This window comes from Diadema setosum, chromosome 1 (genome assembly GCF_964275005.1).
Source record: "Diadema setosum chromosome 1, eeDiaSeto1, whole genome shotgun sequence".
In the NCBI taxonomy this organism is placed as follows: Eukaryota; Metazoa; Echinodermata; class Echinoidea; order Diadematoida; family Diadematidae; genus Diadema; species Diadema setosum.
Genome location: NC_092685.1, coordinates 15326929 through 15340971, shown reverse-complemented (window position 1 = coordinate 15340971; position 14043 = coordinate 15326929). Strand labels below are relative to the sequence as shown.

General features: G+C 38.1%; 1 protein-coding gene across 1 annotated transcript in view; it reads right to left on the bottom strand.

The window, feature by feature from the left end:
* LOC140237255 (neuronal acetylcholine receptor subunit alpha-10-like) overlaps positions 1-14043 on the bottom strand; it is a 159087-nt gene that overhangs the window by 79809 nt on the left and 65235 nt on the right. Inside the window, exon 4 of the mRNA XM_072317202.1 lies at positions 9633-9677. Coding sequence (XP_072173303.1) covers positions 9633-9677 — 45 coding nt within the window. The remainder of the gene's footprint in view (positions 1-9632; positions 9678-14043) is intronic.

The window sequence follows — 14043 nt, the reverse complement described above, 5'->3', positions numbered from 1 at the left end:
TTAACATGGTACATAAAACACCATTATTAGCCAAATAGTCTATGTGAAAGATGAACTCGAAAAAGTGTTTACTTTCTTTTTGCTGAGTGTATTTATAACCATTTTTTTGTAACCATAATGGGTTATGTTCGTTACTCCGCGAATAAGTTTCGTTAATCCTCAAATGATTTCCGAAACACACAAATTCCCCACACCAAGATGTTCATTAATCCAAGAAGGAAATATCGTTCGTTAATCGGAACATTCGTTGCGTGATTCCAAAAGTTTGTTAATCCAAAAACAAAATATAGGAGCTTGTTATTCCGAAGATTCGTTAATCTAAACATGAAATAAGCTTCGTTATTCCGAGTGTTCGTTAATCCGAAAATAAAAAGAATTGGCGTTCCAATGAACCTTGGAATTTTGTACCTCAATTTGTATTCGGATCAACGAACCTTCGGAATAACGAACTGTAACCATATATACCTCGGGATGTTAAGTTACAACTGTATGCAAGTACTGAGTGCAGTTTCCTGATTGTTTGCTGTGATTTCGACACTTTGCTCTCCTGATAAAGTGAATGTGTAAGCGAGATCTCGATTTCAGATTAGTCCTCCTTTCAAACAGAATCATACAGAAGGACAGAAATATGGTAGTGCCAGCCTCCCTTCTCAACACCAGAAATGCGACCTCAAAACCTATTTCTCACTGTACAAAGTAGAAGGATCATTTCATAAAACTCGTCAAATGAGACCCTTAATCCTCTATGAATGATTGAAGGGGCGACGTGATTGGAAAGTGAGCTCAGTTTGACTCCAGCGAACACCGAACAGAATAATTTGGCATCAAACTCTCCCCTCTCTCCCTGTCATGCAGAAGAATTACATGCATAATGCATCTTGTCAGCGTTTTCCCGTGTTTTGCTGCTGCTGCTTCACGTTATCCGTCTTATTTGCATATAGATTTGTTTGCGTTTGAAGTATATATATGAATATACATATCTAAAAAGAAACCCTTTCCGATATTCTATGCATATAAAAAAGAGAAAATCCTAACGTCACAGCAGCAAGCGCAAGACAAAACAAAACAAAACAAAAACGGAAAAACTCTGTCGTTTGATTCATTCTTTCTTATAAATTTGATTTCTTTCATTTTCGCGTCTTGATACCCGCACGTTATTTCGTTTTAAACAAGATTCTTTTTGATTTTTCAAAATTAAATGTATTGCGTTATCTTTCAAAGCTGTGAGTACACTGTATCATCTTGTGAAATCTAAACCTTCATTATCAGGACGAATTTGCAACAAATTGCTTTTTAATGCTCGTTACCATAATCCGCAGTAGATTCATAGAGCCAGTGTTCTTGCAGGGAAATTAACACGCACGATTGAGAAAAAAAGAGCTAATCTTTAAAACAGATAGATTTGGAAATAAAGGAAATCTTTGTGATGAGTGATATCTCAATTCTCAAGTATACCCAATGGCACTTCCCGACATTATTACTGGTCGTATTTGTTAAGCTTAAATCGTACAGCCAGCAACATCAAAGTGAGGAAAAGTTCTAAAAGTAATTGCTTTATTGATTGCAATCACATTGACTCACTGTTGAGTTGAGGCTTCAAACTCAACAATGGGTCAGACATAACGATGACATCACTGAAGAGATGATCTACGAGTATTCCAAGTCAACAACGTCGCTGGTGAATAACCAACTTTAGCAATACTTCAAAAAAAAAAAAAAAAACACACACGAAACATCTTGCATTGCGCTACCATCGTACCAACCCCTCTTACTGTTAGATGCATTATTCCAAGGATTGATACTGCATAACAAATTCATGAGAATACTGTTTCAATTCGGCCAAGCCGAGTCACAGTTGTTTTTAGTTCTGCATCACACTCCCAAAAATTAAGTAGAAATAAGAAGGAGAAGAAGAAGAAGAAGAAGAAGAAGAATAAGAAGAAGAAGAAGAAGAAGAAGATACAGCAATAACCAGTTTTGTATAGTCTTAAAGCACGGCAGATTTAAATCTTCACACAACTTGTGCAAAACATTCATGCGTGACTGTATGTGGTTAGATTTGCGAGATGGTGCATGAATAGCCAGTATTTAAAAGTGAACCTCTCTAAATGAGTTCATTCATCGTTTGAGAACACATGACCATGATGACGACAGTGCAAATCCCTTCAACACCATTTCCTTCATGTTTCATCCCATGCTGGGAATCTCCTTCGCAGAAGAAAGTGTCCGAATGCGCGTTTGATTAAATATCTGCACCCGGGCGCACTTTTCTTGCATTCCCACCCTCCCTCCATCCGACCCTTATTTATGCACCCGTCGAGCTCTGCCAGAACAACGCATCTCAATTTCTGCTCGCCGACAAAACATACGTTCCGTGAAAGCTTCATTAATCAGTTTTATCTTTCCTGACTTGCAGCGTCGGTTCTTCCGAAAGTACAGCCAGGCAAGGTAGGCGAAAGAGCAGAGGGGGAGGACGAGATATAATCGTACGTTCAAACGTCTATGTTTATGGTTGTTGTTTTGTTTTTCTCCTTTTTCATTTTTTTTTTCATCGAAGTCGAACCACTCTCATCCCTTCATCCCCATCTCTCCTCCCAAGGATAGCCATTGGCGAGCAGCCAGAACCGATGTGTCACTTTATATAAGCATCATTTTTCAAACGGAATATTAAAAAAGTGCCTTTGGATTTATTGGGATTCCATTTCGCAAAAAGTGGGGATCCGAGGCAAACAGAACAACAAATAATAGCAATGGAAAGAAATGGTAAATGGTAAATTCCTGTGTAATTGAAACTTCTGCTGGAGAAGAATTGCAAACTAGTTATGGATGGAAAATTATATGAGACATTCAGGTAACATCATTTCGTTAGAATACCTATAACCCCTCGCACTATGTATACATAATAAACTTCGTCAGTTTTTCCCCCTTTCCCCGGTGGTCCCTAACTCATATTCTCGATGTTGTTCCCAGTACATAGTTTCAATTTTTATCTTCTTTTATCTCTTTTTCTCTGTTATGTCAACGATACCAAACAACGTTGAGTACATTCAGCCGTGTATGTGAAAGTCTCCAGAGACATACATGGAAGTAGAGTGAAGGGGTTAAATTCGTTCGTTGGTGACTCTTGTGTATCTCAATATATCGGTGTCATTTCTCTGAGTCTTTTTTTTTTCTTGCTTGCAGGACGTCTCCTCTATGTTGCCTTTCCGATCAAAACAATCTGACCTTCAGAACCAACCTACGATCTGCTGGCAATTTTGTTGAAAACGGTTCATTGTAAACCAAATCAAGCTCAGGGAATAGCCTTCCTCTTCTACACAGAGAGGAGAATATTGTTTTCTTGCTTACATCTAGAGCCGGACGTCCACGTAAATATATATATATATATATATATATATATATATATATATATACATACAGCTTACCTACACAACAATTAATGCTATGGTAAAACGAAGTTTTACACAAAGATACACTTCCACGAAACATTTGTTGTTGTTGATGCCTCTAGTGTTGATTCCTGCCTACTAGCGACAGATTTTCACTGGCAACGAATCTTTTCAATGTTGCTTTTCTCTGCAGGAGTGATTGAGCCTGAAAGGAACGATCAAGCTATTATCTAAAATAATGAATCGTTAGAAATCCCAGACATAATACCCAACCATAACGTGTGCTCAAATTCATCAACCTCAGATTTGGCCCACTCAAGCAGATTTGCCAGGTGAATAACATCATTTTTTTTTTTCGTTTAATCTCCTGTTTTATATTCTTTCTTCCAGAAGAAGTGCGGATGAAACAACGTTACGGAGTGATCAATAAGTAAAATGATGAAAAATGGTGCAAAAACGCCTAATCAGTAAACATCGCGTTTATTTTTGCTTACTTCGCTATATTTCTGAAGTCACACTCATAGATATAAAATGGAAAGATAGTTACAATTAAAATAATGTATGGTATCTTGAATTAGATGTTGAACGATTTATTGTATTAAAGCGTCATTTGTCCTTGTACCAGCTACGATGTACATTAAGTCAAACTGTGCAAATGGTATAACGCGATTACTTATATTCAATTTTCAATTTCAATTTATTTTCATATTTCTCGATGAAAAAATACATCAAATATAACAAAATTAAATGAAGTACATGATATCAAGCTGGAGACATACATAAAATATTGCAAATATATAAAACATATAGTGGTCGATCTATGAGGTTTGGAATCTGTGAATGATGCTAAAGAAATATGAAGGTACCTAATTAAAAGCGAGCTTGTTGAGCATAGGTCCCAATTAAAATCGAGTTAAAGATTAAGATGGGGAGCACGGGTACAACAATGACCGAAACATAGAGAAAAAAAAAGTACAATTATACAGTTACATAGCAAATTCTTCTCTAATGCAGATTTGGGGTCGGATAAACCACATGCTGTAGGCGGATGTACCATTGTCGTTCTGGCAATAATAACAATATGACTCAAGACATAATAACAATGATACGGTTTAGAAAGTATTAGAAATTTATACATTGCGTGTATTAAGGAGAGAACACATGCACCTGCAAATTCCCCCCCCCCCAAAAAAAAAGGGACATTCAACAACCAGTTACAGGGCAGAGAAAATAAAAATACCAGCTGTTACCTCGCCCCAACTTTCTTAAAGAAGGAAGAATATACAATAGGTCATAAACACAGTGACAGAATTTGAGGGCACAAACAGCTGGTTTAACATGACAATTACCCTGGAGTACAGTAGAGCGGAATAGTCCTGTACAGCACAAAACAGATTTCAATGAGCTGAATTAATGTAATTATTCAATAAATACTGTCTTAATTTGCATTTAAAGGATGATAGTGAAAAACAACCTGTGAGTTCAGAGGGGAGATCGTTCCAGTATTTCGGTCCCGCATACATAATTGTTTTCATCGCGAAAATGTTCGAGTACGTGGAAGGTGATAAGCGTCCCGTTGGCGGGTGGGATAATTGTGAACTGAGTAGTTTCATTTGAACATGTGAAGAAAAACATCAGGAAGATCATTCGTGCAGGAATTATATGGTAATGGAATGCTTCAGAAAAGTGTATTAAGAGTAATAGATGTAGATGAAAAGAAACATAAGACCTCTTTGTCATACAGGGAACACCTTCATGCATATATTTTCCTTTTATCTAAACAGTTTTGTATAAGGCTTAGGAGGGATCTTCTTTTATCCCACTCATTGTAAGCCTTCTTTATTGAAATTAAAGACCTGGGCCCTGTTTTATCAAGATAAAGTTAGCGTTGATTGTGAAATCAACGCTAACTTTATCCAACTTGAAGTCTGCTATAACTTTAAATCAACTGCAAGTTTCCGTTTGACGAAGAGACTTAATAGTCGATTATAGTTCTAGCTCATCACCATGACTTAAAAGGGCATTTTACCGATTTTTTATTTTTTTATATGTTGTTCTTTTAATTCTAAAAGACCCAGCGGTGCAAACAGAATCAAAATTTCATAACGATTAAGTCCGTTATTTAATGTTAAAAATGGAGAGAAAAGGTGAGAATTATGCTAATGAGCTGACGAGCCCGGATGTTATGATGTCACAGGTGCTCTCACTATTACTGATTACAAGTGCTCGCATACGCGTGCGTTAATTCGTATCGAGTAGCAGACGACGCTTAGGCCTAATTTAGCTAGCAGGCGGCGTTTGTGTACTGTTCTATCCACATAGATATCTCAAATTTCACTAAAGCAAATCGCACCAAAATTACAGGATATACTTCATAGCATATTTCAAAGTATTCTCTTATATTTCAACGAAATCAGTAATCGAGAAGTATCAATATTGACGTCGACTTTCAAGTCGTCACTCAAGAAAAACTCACTCTTCGCGAGAGATCTTGGCGAACGCAAGATGCACAAACTAGAACTGAAGTTAGCCGACTAGTACTGTGCGAACGGGGAATTTACGCGAGAACTAAACTCAAAAGTTTAATGATTTTTGCGACTTGTGTGATATAGGAACTACATTTTTCATTCAACTTACCACAAATAATTTGTAAATTTATTTATTGCCCCCGATTACTTGAAAGATTTGTCTCATGATATTAAATGGCTAACTTCAGTCTGTGCATGCGCAGCAGGTAGACACTCTAGGTAGGGCCTGGCCGCAATCACTCGTGTTAGTCGTAGAGCAGATTACTTTTTAGCGACGCCGACAGGAAAGTCGACATCTACACTTACGCTTCCCGACATGTGATTTGTTTCCAATTAACGTGAACTGTTGGATATGAATCATAAAGTATTTCCTGTGAGTTTTGTGACATTTGGCAAGGTGAATTTTGAGATATCTATATGGATACGGAAGTACGCTAGCACTATACCTACACCAGCGCTGGGATCGCGAAGCGGCGACACTGTGTTAGAATCTACGTGGTCAGGCCACTCTTCCGAGATATGGGTCCTAGTAGTAGGCCTACTGAAACAAACTGTTAGATCTAACATTAGTCCTTGGTGTAAATAACACCACTATGAGATTTATCTCGACTACAAAACATCGGAAATCCCTAAAGCAGATACCTTACATGAAAAATCCAGCACAGAAACAACAGTGCCTGCAGGACAAGGGTCCAGATCTAGATCTGGAGTCTGGACTTTCGTCTGGACTTTCTTCAAGTTCTGGCAGCAGGGGTATGTAACGTTACGCTGTGCCTTATTAGCGCTGTGCACATAGGGCCTACAGCTGCAATGTCCACGGTGAGTGAGTGTAGGGCCTACTCATCAAAACTTGGACTGCCAGAACCTACTCCTCGACTGCTCAGTAGTCCTGGTCCTGGTTCTAGTATTTCAGAGTCTATGTGTACTGGGTACACATAGACTCACTAAGCGTAAATCGTGCGTGCCGTTGAAGAGAGCCTATCTACATTTGGATTTAGATTCACTCAGCCCTCATCTACGTTAGATAGTTTGAACTGGCGAACCATCGCTCGATCATGATCATCGAATGCGTAACGTTACTTACACGCAGTCTTCTATGGGCAGCACGTTCGGATAACGATGCCAATTTCATTTTACATATCTGGAATTTCCCCACAAGTTTTATCTAAATAAAAAGCTGTTGAAGAGATTGCTTTTAAAGATTAATAGATATTGTTTAACATGTTTATTATAGCTCCATATTGCAATTATACTAGATAACAGCTTTTGCAGTACTTCGTGTGAGATTTCATCAGTAAATTGGCATTATGTAGTTCGTCTTGCTAATGTCGGAGTTGTGCACCAAGAGCACCTGTGACGTAGGCCAAATTGTGTGGATCGTTCCATGGCTTGCTCGTTTTCATTTTTTTCAAAAAATCATTACAGGCTTATCCTGGGTTTTACAATCCTCTCTTTCCAGTAGTAGGCATCAAAAAATGTAGATTAGAATTATCAGACAATTAGAAAATGTCAGTACAGTTTTCTTTTAATTATTGATTTAGCCAAAACTAAAAACACGGGACGAGGCTGGTTTCCGGTACTGTCTGCTTAAAAACATGACAATACATTAAGCAGAACAAACAACAAAAACATGATTGTTTGCCATGGCCACGGATTCGTAGTCTGCTAGTGCGACGCAGTATTATTAGCGCTATACAGCCGCTGAATTATAGGTATTAAGTTTGCAACAAAACCGCAAAATACGCCGTTTTGCGTTGTATTGAAAAAAGTAGGTCGATAGATCTTGCTAGCACATCCCGAGCTTAACGAAAATCTGCGTACGCGCGTACCGTAAAGATTCCGCACATACGTAGGATTATTAAAACACTCACGTATTCATTGAAATGGATCTAAAAACGTACAGTAACTGACTGTCCAAGGTGAAGGTCGTGTAGGCCTACCAATGCATTGTTTCAAGTCCTGTGTGTTTACGTGTAGGATTATGGAAACTTGTGAGAGTGTGGTGACTACAGTAGCTTGTTTTTACCTCTACGGCGCAGATCGGCTTTGTAAAGAATAGATCACGAGTCTACATCATCAACATGTCGAAATTCTAGATCGACTTAGACGCTCTAATCAGCAGTAAATTACGCCACTTCGTGTTACGGTAAGTACAAACGACTCGCTGAACGTTAATAACCAGTTAACAGTTAGGCCTAACGTTAAGCTGGATCTCAAGTTACTGTCGTACTCGGTGCTATATATGCCTACTGGGAACTCTTAATTAGTATCTATTGCCGAACTAGCTCTACGTAGGCCTACGCACGTCAGAAATCACTGGTTTCCTCGCATATGGGTTCTTTGGCAAGATATGCATTACACACAGACGCGGTTCCAGTTTCAATACAGTACCGTACTCGGTTACTTGCTTGCTGGTGATAGCTTGATTGGCGGGCGGGCGGGCCGAGGCGCCGGGCACGCAGGCTGGGATTGATCAGACTGCTGTCTAGGGTGTTTGCATGCAGCAGTCGCGTAAGCAATGCGTGCCAATCGTGAATTTCATGTGAGGAAAAGACCATAATTACATGAAAGAAACGCAACAAAATGTTAGAGAAAGGTGAGCAGTTAACAGACAAACATTTGTGACAAGACCGCAGCTAGGAAAGTGTGACAGTCATCTTTCTTCTGTAAATTGCCTTACAATTGAGTCTACCTAGACTGTTTCTACTTAAAGTTGATATTTATCAACTGTTAAGTTAATCATAGATTTGGAGCGGTTGAGAAAACTTATGTGTTGATTTTTAGGAAGTTGGAGTTGATGTCAACTCTGGGTGTCTTGATAAGACGGACTTCAAGTGGATTTGGAAGTTAATCATAGATTAAAGTGGACTTAGAGTTGATTTGAGAGGTTAATCACAGATTATTTTGACTTAACGTTAAATTCATCTTTTGATAAAACAGAGCCCTGGTGGTATATTTACCCTGAGGAAGAAAAAAAAAGAATGTTCATACCTGCTAAATACAGCTGCCTCGATTTAGAAAACAAAAATGTATGTCTAATTCACAATGCTTTCAATTTTAGTCTCGTCATTCTTGCTTTAAACTGACATACTTGGGCTTTCCAACTGACTCGTTTTAAGCCCTCCTTTATCAAATTATGAAAATCCGGTAAGATAATGACGCTAAGAAAAAACCAGCAAAAAAATTTAAAACATCAACAACAAAAATCACACATGATGATTTCACAATGCCGTCGATGATAATCATGTCATTGATTTAAACTGACATTACTTCGGCTTACTTGGCCTGAACCGCAGTAGCCGAAGAAATTGGCAATTGCAGACATAGTCACCGATAATGTCATCAACCTTAAGGCTACAAACTCAAGACAACGAGAATAAGTGTGGCTGCACATGGTAGAATAACGAAGAAAAAAAAAGAACCAAATCAATGCTTAGAAATAACCGCGATGAAATCAGAGAGTAGAAAAAAACAACAACACAAGACAAAAAGAAAAATGAGCTAATAACGTGAAATGTAAGAGGAGCATGAGAAGATGATTTAAGGGAAAGTTTATAGGATGAGAAAATACAGATAAAGAATAGAAAACAAAAAAATTTAAATGCAAAAAAAAAAAGACAATGAACTGAAGTACCCCGAGGTTGTCATTTACGAACAACTTTATCCACGATGTTTTTCATAGATAGAAATAGCGTTAAGGATGACAGGGACTTACCATTCTCATGTAGGCCATGACAGTCAGTTGCTGCTGAGTTTCGTCCTGTTTTGATACAAAGAAAGAGATAAAGAAAGGGAGAGATATTAAAGCAGAGTGGATTTTTTATTTTTTTTTTTTTTTTTTTTGTGATCGGAAGAGGATCCACCGGCCAGGGTCACTAATCGGAGAAAGCATTTCCAATGTGTCTCCATCTGAACTGTCAAATGTTGGGATTACAATGTCCTCAGAATCGCTTCATGAGTGTCAAGGCAAATATTGGATGACCTCTATATGTTTCGAAAAAAATGGGTCAGCATACCGCTAAATCTAGACATCATCCTGAATTGACCTTTTTTTTTTTTTTGAGGTAGGCCTAAGTCTTTTTCTAAAAGAAACTAACATTGATGGTTAGAATGACCTAGAAATCCTGAAGGCGTTCAGGGAAAGTTTGTATTGAGCATGACATGTACCGATTTAGCTACAAGAAAGAGTGAGTGAAATACATCCTTTCTAACCCTTCCTCATGCCCCACCCCCCCCCCCCCCAAAAAAAAAAACACTAAAAAGATTCAGGTGCAATACCTACGCATGATACGCACATAATACGCAACCTTGCTTTGAGCAAAATGTTATTTTTTTTGGAGAAAACAAACAAACACGAGAGTCCTTGTTGATGCTAGCTACAGAATGTTGCTTGGTGGTGGTGGTTGTGGTGTATGTGTGTGTATGTATGGGGGAGGGGCTGGGTAGCCGTTGCAGCGAGTGAAACACTTTCAAAGACGAGATAGTCATTGCCACTGAATTCACGTATTCAATCACAGAAACACTCAAACGACCTGCCTTGCTATAGTTGCCTGACCCTATACCCCTCTCAAACCCGCCGCGTAGCCAGGCCAAGCCAAGCAACTCTCCCAGTCCACTTATATTGATCTGATGGCATTTCTCGTTTGCCGTCTAGCCACACTTACGGCCGAGCGTGGGATGAGAGTTTTTGTTTCTCCGTTTGACCCCTCTTCCGCCTCGCTAATCTTATTTCGTTTCCCAAGTCATGATCTACCCTCTCACCTATCCTAACCATACACATTATGTACGGGACAGTGGGCGCATTTCCAAATTTTGATTCAAAAGGTCAACCAGTGGAATACACAAACCATGTTGTTAGGATACACTGTACGTTTTTGTCCGCCAGATGAACTTTATAAGCAATTTGGGCTGGTTATGCGAAGAGTGGCATGCAAGTCTAGTTTGCTACTGCGCATTATTTTTCTTTAAGACTACTATAAAAAGAAACCCAAATGTCATAGCTATTTGGGTTATAATCTGTAATCGCTCAAAATGACTGAATATAGCCATTTACAGAATTTAGTTTTTGTATTCAATTAATTTCGAAATGAACGGAAAATGAAGTTATATGCATACATGCAGCTTTGACATACCATTTCGCATACAAAAACTAATAATACGTAAATAATGTACATCCACAAACATAAATATTGTATGCATAATGCATCCACACTATGGCACATACGTATACATACGCACACGTGTTACATACATATCATAATGATAATGTATCATGACATTGTACACAAAATACATGCATGTTTAATTTTGGTTGAAACCTATTTACTTCAGGTAACATTTTTTTTTTGGGTGAGAAACTGAGAAACCTCTTATAAAATATGAAAGAGCATGTACTTCCAAGAGGGATTCAAGGTTTATATAATCAAAATTGGTTTTGAAATGGCTTATATATCCAAAACAGCAATCCTAATAAAAGGTGGGGTCCACCTTTTTCTATTAGGATTACATGTACTTCGTTTTACTTTGTTTTTGGATGTCTCAGCCATTACAAAACCGATTTTCATCGAATAAACTTTGAATTCCTCTTGGATTTGATATGCTCTGTATCAAAAGTGGTTTCATCGTATCTTGCAAAAAGTCCAAATATCCGCCAGTACTATACCATCCCTTTAATAGCTGAGAAGCATACAGGCAAGCTTACAATGTTGAATCAGGTAAAGTTGAATCGAAAAGTTAAAAACGGAAAGATCATGGGTGAAAGATCATGGGACCTACACTCAACAAGCCTGCCTTTAAGTAGGTTCCATTGTATTTCTCTATAGCATTCCTTTACTTTGATTGAAACTTACATATCCACCGCTTTGATCTATGTTTGTATTTGTTGTCTTATATGTCCATCTGGACATTACTTGATTTTGTAATACTTTACTTACTTTCGAGAATACGAAAATGAAATTAAAATTGAAATTCAAAGTGAAATTCAAATTGTAAATGAGACACCATACCAAGATGTCGCACAACTTAGTTGGAGGGAATATGGAACTATTAGAGACAAAGACAAACAAAAAGAAGACTACACAGAGGGGCGAAGGACAAACGGCGGGTCGTGACAGAGAACAGAAAAAAAATAGTGAATAATATTTCATGGGTGAGGTGAATGAGAAGATGCCGCGAGAAGAAAAGATGAGAACGAAGATTGATCCTACCCAGAGACTTGAATCGATAATACACAGCGAATTGAGTTGAATTGATCCCTGCTTTTTAAGTGCATTCTTCATTTGTCTCAGTTCATGAGTTGCATTTCTTTTCATTTTGTATTCATATCACAGCACATGCATTATAATCAGAAATTTGCATTTTGTAATGAGTTCAGAAATAATTTGTTCCATGCTGTAGTTGTAAATGAGGTTATGTGTTCTCTGTTCATTGTTTATGTTTGAATGAAAAATATGCAATGGACTTTAATCGAATCATGGTGAACTGAATACAGTAATGAATGCTGAAAACTAGTGACGTCAGGGAATTGCAGATATACTTAAAATATTGATTGCCTTCCATGTCTTTTTTTTTTACCTGTGCTCAAGAGATAATGAATTTAACATTTAGTTCATATTTTACTATTTGGGTCTCAATTTTGAAGATTAATCTGCGAAGGCTTAGGAGTGATGAATTTTAACATTTGGTATTTCGATGTTTGATTTCGCATTACATGTTTTCATCTTAAACAACTTGAAATAACAAACGGTAGACATTACACCATGAAGAAAGTAAAGACAGAAAGGAGGAAGAGGGGGTGAGTGAGTGAGTTATCTGCTGTCTTGGAGATCTATTTTTGTGCTCTGGGCTCTGGTGGCTTTCTATTCAAAGAGATAACAATACAGACAATTTGATTTTAGTCGGTCGGTGTTCCAGCTTTCCACCACTCTATTATGTTATTTACCTATATATCATATATATATATATATATATATATGACCGTGCATCACAAAACCAAGAAAAATGCACTGATTTTGTGTGAGGATTCAAGATAGGTGAAACTCTTCAACCTATCGAGTTCTGAAAGAGCAATATTTTAACATACATGTGTGTATATATATATATATAAATATAAGGAACAATAATTCATTACATATATTTTTCTCTATTTCTATCCATGTATCTCACTTTTTTTTCTTTGTTTTCAAATCGACTACCTGCTATATTTCACCTCTTTATCTTACACGTCTTCCTAGTTCTCTTTTCTCTCTTTTACCCCTTTTCTCTTATCTTTTATTTTCCTTGTTTTTCTTGTCCCTCTTCTACTCCATCTCGTCCCTTTGCCCCCCCCCCCCCCTCACTTTCCCCTCATTCGAACATCTCAGATCGCCGAGACGAGCGGGTTTTGGTGTCTCCGCGCTCGTGCGCACGTTCCCTGATGACCACTTAAAACAAACGAGAACGGGTGACTGCACCAGCTTTATCGGGCTTTGGCTCCGGATCGATAACCAGATATGACGGAACGTAATTCAGATTATGACGCGCACATTCAGGGAGGCCGGGCGCGTCTGATGGTAAACATAATTTCAATAATGCGAAAGTCGATGGAATAAAGGGGGGTCTATAGCTAAGCGTGTTAGACTCATGGTTCGTAGCGATGAGTGCTGGGAGCATGAAATTTCGAACGAGAAAAACGTGTCCAACATCCCCGGAATGTAAACTGACTTGACATGTTAATGACGGGGACCTGAAGGGGCGTTAGAAACAGACTTTGACAGTCGAGAAGGTTGGATGGATCAGAACGCACGCTTTGTTAATCATGCAATCACGATTATAAGTCACCGGAGGGGCAAGCCTACAGAGTACTAGAGTATCAGCCATGAATTATCACAGCAATTCTTTATCATAAGTTGATGATGATTAAAGCTGTTTGCAACAAGCACTGCTAATCCAGCTTAGTCCTAAATATTCCGGTTAATATTAACAAAGAATTATCTGTAGACCATTTGTTTAAAGTGGCAAACAAGAAGCCAGACGGCGATATTGGTTTCACTTTCGTCTGGATGGCTTAATAGCATATTACAATGAATGGCACATGGTGATTATTGTACTTTCAATACCGAGTTTAAAGGGATGGTACAGTATTGGTT